General features: G+C 41.3%; 1 protein-coding gene across 1 annotated transcript in view; it reads left to right on the forward strand.

Moving 5' to 3' along the window:
• Positions 1-4,312, forward strand: part of SORCS3 (sortilin related VPS10 domain containing receptor 3) — a 266,923-nt gene extending 262,611 nt beyond the window's left edge. Inside the window, exon 27 of the mRNA XM_066554147.1 lies at positions 1-4,312. Coding sequence (XP_066410244.1) covers positions 1-65 — 65 coding nt within the window. The 3' untranslated portion in view covers positions 66-4,312.
• The last annotated feature ends 4,630 nt before the right edge of the window (positions 4,313-8,942 follow it).

An 8,942-nucleotide genomic window follows, 5' to 3' on the forward strand; every position in this document is an offset into this window, starting at 1 on the left:
GAAGCATCTCAACAATTGCCAACAGTGAAAGCACAAAGGAAATCCCCAACTGCACTAGTGTTTAATACTGAGAATCCACTTGGTCTACAGCATTTCTGAATTTTTATTTGTAATTATTATTGTTATAATTATTATTATTATTATGAAAAAAGAAAGAGTTATATGTCATTATTATCATTTGGGAGGGAATGGGGTGGGCTTTTTGTGTTTACCAGGGCTGCATTCATAAATAGCAGAGGTTCTTCATATTTAGGGAATACACATCAGATTAGAAATAAAAAGCAAAGAATGAGTCAAGTGTGCAATGAGATTTGAATGCCAGCTTCCTGTTACATACAGAAAGGGGATTATATATTCAAATCCAACAGATAGGTGTCATACCTTAGGCAACATGTTGTAAGTCAATTGTCCCTTTTCAGCCCTTTTCAGAATAAGTCATGAATCAGCTGCTTCATCCTGCCAGAGGGTTCAGACTGGGTTGTTGGACCAGGCTCTGCAACATGCCAACATCCCTCGCTTTCCAGTGACATGCATGTCTCAGCTTTTTGCAGGATCTTGCCTCTTTTAATTGCTTTTAATTTCAGTCACCCTCTGGCACTGTTGACTCCTGAGAAAGGAAAAGACAAAATCAGAGCAAACCCACACGTCAGTGTTCCTTGGACCACAGACTGGCTGGAGGGGACAGCACCACAAGCAGAGGAGGAGCGAGCCTGAGTTTATGAATGCAGCCTGGCCCCTGTGCATGTGAATAGCGAGGATGCCGAAGGCCTACTGTAGATATTTACAATGTACATAGCTTTTTATTTCTTGGGAAATAATTTAATGTTTAGTAAAAGAAGATATGTTTAAAAGAAAACCTGAACCACACACACACGTGCACGCCCACGTGCACACACACACACACAGACACACACACACACACCACGTACAGCCAGCCAAACAGGGACCCTGGTGAGCACTTGAGTCACTCATTGGTTCCAAGTGTGTTCCAGTTGTCTGTCATATTTCAATCTGACACTGCTCTCTATAAAGAGAGTAGTTTATTTCTCTATGTATAACTGCAAGCCTTTTTTTACATATATGTATATATATATGGTGTCATTTCCTGTGATGGAGCAGAAAAAGATATTAGCAGCCAGACTATGAGCCTGTCATAAATATTTTAATGATGTTTATCATCTCTTCATCCTTGTCACTGTTGCCCACTTCTGAGAATGATCTTAGTGGCATCTGTTAGTGAAAATGAGGAAAAGAATCCTGAAATAGTATCACCATCTCTGTGTAGGTAAATATCAGTGGCCTTGCCATACCCAGCACAACCTCAGCTCAACAGTGGGGCAGGTTGCAGTAGCTTTATTCCCAGGGGGAAGTCATGCTTTTTGCAGCTCAGCTGATGAAGTGAAGTGCCATTTAGGATGTGTAAGAGTAGTAAATTTTGGCTGAACATGATGCATGCGATTAGGGACTGCTCTTTGGAGAGGGCAGTGGAGGGTCAGACCTGCATTAATGAGCTGTGAAAGGTCCTTTCTTGTGACTGCTGCAGAATGGCAGCTCCCAGCTCAGAGTGGAGATTTCTGCATGGTGGGTTGGTGTTTTCTGATCAGAACAGGGAGGTTAATGAAGAAAAGGTATTGAAAAAGCTCTTTAGAAATTTTTTACTACACTGAACTGAGGATATCCCTATGAAGAGGTGGAGTTTTGGGGCAAGCAGTTGATTTAGTGGTGAGTTACTTTTTATCCATTTTTCTTGAGTTGATGATGTCAAAAATGAACCTTATTCTGCAGAGTATTGGCTTGTAGGACCCAGCAGGAGGGAAAGGAAGATTGGGGGGCATGTCTGGGAAGATGTTTAGTCTTTGTGTGGTAACAGGAGGCAGAAATAACAGCAGATGACAATGTTTGTTATAATTTCTAGGATCTGGGTACAGGACTTCAATCGCCTTGAATACACCTGGGCTGAAATGAGGAGATGGCTGGAATTTGGGTGTTACTTGCTATCTCCCTGCATTGCAACAGGCCAGTGGGCTACAAACCAGCCTCAGCCTCATGTGTTCACTCTGATAGTGGGCTGGAATGTCTTTCAAAGGTTAAAATCCTGGTGGCTCTGCAGGTGGAGAGAAAACTGGTTAAACACAATTTTGCAAAACTCAGGAAGTGTTTCAAGATTAAAATTGTAAACCTGAAAAATAAGGAAAAACTATTTCTTGAGAAGTACTAAAACTAAATATTCTCAGGTTTTTTTCAGTCAGTTTTGTGGATTTTTTTTCTGTTGATTTAAAAATATTTATCTTCTGTTTTCCCCCTCACTTTCCTGCTCTGGGTTCTAATACAAGGTGAAGAGCAATGGCTGTGTTATTCTATTTAACCTTGGTTTCCATCCATCACAAGTGCATAAACTGTTGCATTACTGTTTCTGTTCTACTGAAACTCCACAGTAGTTTACAGTAATGGCCCAGTCTGATGATAAGACTGTTAGCACAAGGCCATAGCTTCCCATTTAGGTGGAGGTGGGAGGGATGTACATAAACAATGGTCCCATGGGCTTTGAGCTGAAGTGTGGGCTGATCTCAGTCTTTGCTGATCATTAGGATTTGAGGTACTGCTGTGGTGAGCTGCTGCAGAGGGCCAAATGTAAAATACTCATTATTTTCAGTATTAACTTTTTTCTTTATAAACCATGAGGCAAAGTGATGATTTTCATTGTTTTTTGGAATTTTATAGGTTTTTCACGGGCTTCATCTCATGCTGTTTTAAGAAGAAAGGCAGAGGATTACAGTTTTCACAATTTTTTTCCTAATTTCTTTTCACAATTTTTTTACATTTTATTCCTTTACACTTTTAAAATTGCTGTTAAATGTCTCAAATGGGAGAAAGTAAGAAGGAAAAACTAGGAGTAAGCTGTTGAAAAAATGGAAAAAAATTCACTTCTCAAAAAGAAATTTAATCTCAGTGAAGGCTGAGAAATTTCTGAATGACAGTTTTGGAGAAACATCTGTCTAGAAAGTCATTTTCCATCCAAAATGATCCTAAAGTATCCTACAAAGCAATCAAGAAAAATCCATGAAGCCAAAACTGCCATGTCAGAAAAGCCTGACTGATTCTTACTTTTGCTCAAACTTCCTCTTCCATAGGACTTGGTGGGTGTCACTGCCTCTCAGAGCAGTTTGTCACACCTGTCAGGACAGGGTGTGGGCTCCAGGCACGTCCCCAGGGTGTGCATGGCACCACATTTACCAGGTCATTCCTGCTCCTTTAGGGCACAGTGATGGCTGATGGCAGCTGGAGAAAGCTTGGGTTCATCACTGAAATCTGCTCCTTTAGAATCCAAAAAGAGTGATTACTGCACTCCTGTCTGTCCATGGGACCTCTGCAAGGTTTGGGCTGGGCAGCCAGCCCTCTTCACCATTTTGAAAGTGCTGAGCTGCAGTGTTAGCACAGACTGGAGTATTGGCCACTTTTATTTGTCTTGCTGGAAAATAACAACTTGGGGTTGTCATTAGGGTTTTTCCCCCTGCAGGTTTTACCCCTGAGGGAAATGCAGTGGAAGCTGTAGATTGTTATTTACCTGAGTAATGAGGGAAATAGGCAATGGCATCAATGGAACATAAATTGCTCCCACACTGTAATTATATAAAAAGAGGAAATGAAAGAGAGAGAGGCAGAGAGCAAGAGACTGGGTGAGTGCCCTCTATCACTGCCAGCCTTTCCCCCATGATGGATTAGCTGTAATTTAGGATTAATGCATGAGATCTGGAGACTAGATGCAGCTTCTGGTTCTGTGTGGCTGACAGTCTGATATAAAATGAACCTTTGTTTAGTTTAACCAGTACTCAAGAACCCCAACCCTAAACCTGGAAGGATCAGAGGTGAGACCAGAGTGGCAGGGGGCTAGAGAATGTTTCAGACACAGTTGCCATCAATGAGAGCCTGTGTAGGAAGTGTGCATTTTCTTTTGGACTAAACTTTGGTTTCACAGATGTACAAAGATGTCCTGATGTCCTGTTCTCCTCCCTTCCCCTTCAGTCAGCTCCCACACCTATTCCAGGTCTAATGAACCAAACCAGAATCCTCACATTCTTTCTGATGATGTTGGACAGTGCATTAAACCCAAACCACCACCGTGGTTTCAAAGGATTAAATGAGACAGACAATTGCAATACCTGTATTGAACACAGTAATACAACTGCATGAGTCATATATATACATATATATATACTGTTCTTGGTTTTATTGTTCCATTTGAATATTTCTACTGTAAAAAAAGGCAGTGGTTTTGAAATTGTTGAAAATAAATGTATTTTTGTACATCAGAGTTACCCCTGGCTGCTTTTTCAATCCTTGTTCTTTTTAGATTTCCTTTTGGCAAAGTCTTCTTTCTCGTCTGAATTTCCCTTGCCATATCTATCCCTCCAACTCTGTTATTCAGGGTCATGCAGGCACATGGAGTGTCAACAGAGAAATGTTCTAAGGCAAGACTTTTAAGATAAAACAGAAAACAGCTACCTCTCCTTCCTTCTTAGTGCTCCTCTCAAAAAATAATTATCTTCTTACCTTTCCATTCTACAGGCTGATTCTCTTTGGAGCCTTGGAGGTGAATAGGAGGGGAGAACACTCTGCTTGTACAAGCACAACCCCATAAATCCCATGCTCTCACCTGTCTGATTTTAGCTTGTAAGAGACTGTAAAATGCCAATGTGGGAAAAAGAAAAGAAAAAAAGTTCTTCACTCCTTGGCACAAGAGACTGTTGAAGAACAGAAAAGGGCATGGAAATATGTCTCTGGATATGTATCAGCCATCTCCACCCATGCACATGCATGCACACCCCCCTCTCCCTCCTTTCCTTCAGGTCTGAGGTCCATAAACTGCAGTTGTTTCTGGTTTTCCTTTATGTCAGGAAGCTGAGAAAGTCAGGCAGTGAAGGACTGGGTTGGCCATCCCTGAGTGTCATGTATGAGATGCTTTCAGCATCACAGAAGACCTCTCAGCTTTTGAAATATTTGTGTCTGCACATCTTTACAGCAATGATAGTGAAACACTTGTGTTCTTGGGATCCTGAGCTACAAGTTATGGACAGACAAGCACAAAGGATGAAATTGCCATGGCTTAACAAGCTACCACTGAGACCCAGTGCTCAACTGTTCAGAAACCCAGCTAAGTGCAGCTGTGGAGTCAAGTGCAGGCACTTAAACTTCATAGCCTAGAAACATGAGCAGTAGCTCAATCTTTGCCTGAATTCAGCTGGTTTTTCTGTGATGGATGGACCTCTTATTCCCTTTATTAAGGGCAGTGTAAGCATTGTTTACTACATTATGAAATTGTCATGGTTGTGCCAAGTACCCCTCTATCAGGGAATTGGTGCACCTCAGGAAAATGCACCAGAACTGCTCCTGGACTCAGCTCCTCCCTGTCTTGTTTCACTTTCACACACTTGACCAGGCTGAGGCTTTGCTTAGCTGACTTTGCCTTCTTTGCCTGGGTCTTCCTTTCCCTTGGCCCTCTCCCCAGGGAAGTACTCTGATTATTAAGGACTATCAAAGCCCCATTGCATTACTGACATATTATTGTAATACATCACTTGAGTGCTGCTCGGCTGTTGTATATCATGGTGCTACATCAGGGAAATGGCAGGTGACAGGAGCCCCAGACCCAGAGACTGATCACTTTTCTAAGCTTTATGGCCTGCTTTTCTGCTTTTTTTCTTTTTTTTTTTTTTTTTTTGCCAAAGCCAGCAAATAAAGGCAAGGAAAGCAGTATTGGAGTGCTGCCATGAAGCTTTCAAAACCTTTAAATATATTTACCTCTACATTTTTCCCTTGACCCTGAAACACTAATTAAACAAATTTGCTGATGTTTCTGTATGAGACCATAGAGATGAGTTTATTTTGGGTCACAGAGGAAAGAACAGTTGCTCACTAGGAACTGTTTCATATATGTCTGTGAGGGAGCAGAAAAGAAAGATTTGTCCTTGCAAAACAAAAAATAATAATAATAAATAATATTTTATAATAATAATTTGTTCCTGAATTTCAAAAAAATTATTACTAGTAAGTCAATTGACTGTATTTTAAATGTGCAGGTAAGGGTAGGACTGAAGGCAATTGTGCTGTTGATGTTGGGATTTTACCCTTGATAAATATAAAAATATTTATTTTACAGTTGCTTTATGGTGGGTCTACCTGTTCAGGTCCCCTGATATCAGTGAATTTAGTCTTGATTTACACCAGTTTGAGCTCTCACATTAAGAGGAGTTACATGCAAACTTAAAGGATGGAATAAATCCTTTTTAATGCCTCATTGTGAATGTCAAGCAGTTTTCAGACCAAAATTTAGGGGAGATTGTAATACTACTACTAATAAAAAAATCACATACAGGGATGTAGTTGGAAGGAAGAAGTAGCATGTTTATTAAATTAAACAGAAATGTTATGATGATGTATGTTTTTGAAATCTTGTATTGGCTATGTGAACCTGAAAGGCAAAAAGGACAGAAAAACTGGAATCCAGATGTGAAGCAGAGTGAGGAAGAAGAGAGGTGGACCAGGCTGGCTGGGGTCCTGTGGCTGACCAGGAGGCACAGTGAGAAGCACAAGGTTGGTTAATCATTTAATGACTTTAGCACAGGAAGTTTCTAAAGTCTCAGCCTGGATCAACTGAATCAATAGAAGATGGAGAACATTCAGGCCATATAAAATGGAATCATCTCTGCTTCTACATCCTGATGCTCAGCATTGAAATTCATATTTTAAGCAAGTGATTACCTACTGAAGTGTCCCATTGTTGAGCACTGAGCATCCTGACAAAGCAGATTTGGGTGAGTGAGGGCTCAGGAAGAATTTGTTGGCCAATTTCAAAGCTCAGTTTAGGATTGCATGTGATTTTATTTAATGGGTTGGGTGGTTGCTGAGAAAAAGAAGTGGCTCCTGATGCAGGTTGTAAGGAAAATGGACCTGAAGAGGTCAGTGGGGAAAGAGAAGGAAGATGGATGACAAAACACTGCAATATTTCTCAGTTCATGGGACACAATCGTCCTTCATGGATATTAATTTGTCTGTATGCTGGGTGAAGCATGCAACAAGTTAAAATCCTTGGCTGGGAGAGGAGACAAGGATGAGCCTTAGAGGGAACCCTGTGAATCAAGAACTGACTACAGCGATTGTCTGGGCTAGGACAAGGGATGTAGCTGCCTTTCCTTGTCTTTTTGAAATGAGCATTCCCTGAAAAGACCCTCAGAGAAACCAGGGACAGTAGAGAAACTTTAATGAGTACAAAGGGTGGTGAAAATAATGTGAGATAATCTGACAAACAAGATAAGTCAAAGTCAGCCTTGGGGGCATCTGCTGCTGCCGCATCTGGAAACATTTGGGTGCAGTTACAGTGCCCCAACACGTACACACCCCTCATTTCAGAGTGGTTCTGGGTCTCATGAAAGTCCACAAGGATGGAGAAAGGCTGAGACCAACAACATGCCACACAGAAAGGCTTCTCTTCCTCAGGAGTCCCCCACAGCATGCATGTGCTGAAGGGGGTGAGGCTTATTGCAGGCAAGTTTGAAAGTCTAAATCTATTTGTGGCTCTGGACCTTATTGCCTAATAACATCAGCTACACTTGGGATACTCCAAGATACTGTTAGAAAAACCTGTGAGACTATGGTTTGAATTTTGTAGGCTATGCAGAAAAGTCTCAGCATAAGCTTCAACCCCACTTTCACCCACTGCACTTTGGGACTATGAATAATTTACAATATTATAATATTTACTGGGTGAACAATTTGTTCATTTCTAACAGGAAAAGTCACAGAAAGGGCAAGCACATGGCTTTTTTCCTGTGGCTTTGGTGCAGGGGAGCCTGGAGAAGATGCTGTTGGCCTCAGTGGGCACTGTCCCCCTGGATCTGTCATTAACACCTGCAGACCTTGGGGCACACCCTCACTCTGCACAAACACTCACAAGCATGCCACAGCCTCTATAATTTACCAGCAGAGGAGGGGGATTTAAGAACAGCTGCAAATTACTATCAATTCAAAATACTTTCATCGGCCTTGAAGCATAAAGTGATCCTGAGTAGTAGGAGGGAATTGAACTTATTTATTTATCTGCTCCACTAATGAATTTTTGACAAAGCTATTTGGAGAACAAGATGTGAAGATGATGCAAAGTCTAAGCAAATTAGGGAAGACTATGCCAGGCTGAGAACCAAATTCCTGCACATGAGTCTGGTGGAAGTTTCTGGGCTTAGGAACTCCTAAATCAGTCCGGCGTTGCTCCATGGGGATAGAGAACAAGAGGGAACTGAAGAAAAGGTTAAGTTCCTTACTTGAGTGGCTACTTGGACTTAAACCACTTACCTAAGGTCATGCATTAGTTTCTGTTTTGGGCTAAGGTGAGTGTCTCCATGCAGTTAAGCTCCATCATGTCTGAATCCTAATTTCCATTTGTAGCTGCTGCACACCAACAATCTGCAGACTGGGCTGGACCTTCCCCACAAACCATCTGGCCTACATTAGGAACTCTGGCTGTAGGAGAGCCTAAAAAGGACACCTGGACTGGAAGGTGGGAAAGAGTGGGTGTAATAGGCTTTAAAGCAATGCTGAGGGTTCACTCTGAGCCCAGAAGGGTGCTAGGGTTTTTATTTGTTGGTTTTCTAAGATGGTAAAACCCTGCCTCTAGTTTTTAAATAATAATTAACAGCTCATCAGGAATGTTGGCTTCAGAAGTTATTACTATGTTTCAACAGATGTTCAACCAGTCAGATTATTTAATTAGCTTCATGCTCTTTAACCTCATAAATCTGTGAAAGCTGTGGCAAGGAAAAGGAAAATGAATTCATGAAAATAAATCAATACCTTAGACCTTAATATAGCCTAAAAATTTTTGATCCAAGCACCACTGAAAAGTTTGGGGAGCAAATGGAATGCTTGTCTTTGGGCTATAAAATCACATA

Source organism: Molothrus aeneus, chromosome 8, assembly GCF_037042795.1.
Source record: "Molothrus aeneus isolate 106 chromosome 8, BPBGC_Maene_1.0, whole genome shotgun sequence".
Lineage (NCBI taxonomy): Eukaryota > Metazoa > Chordata > Aves > Passeriformes > Icteridae > Molothrus > Molothrus aeneus.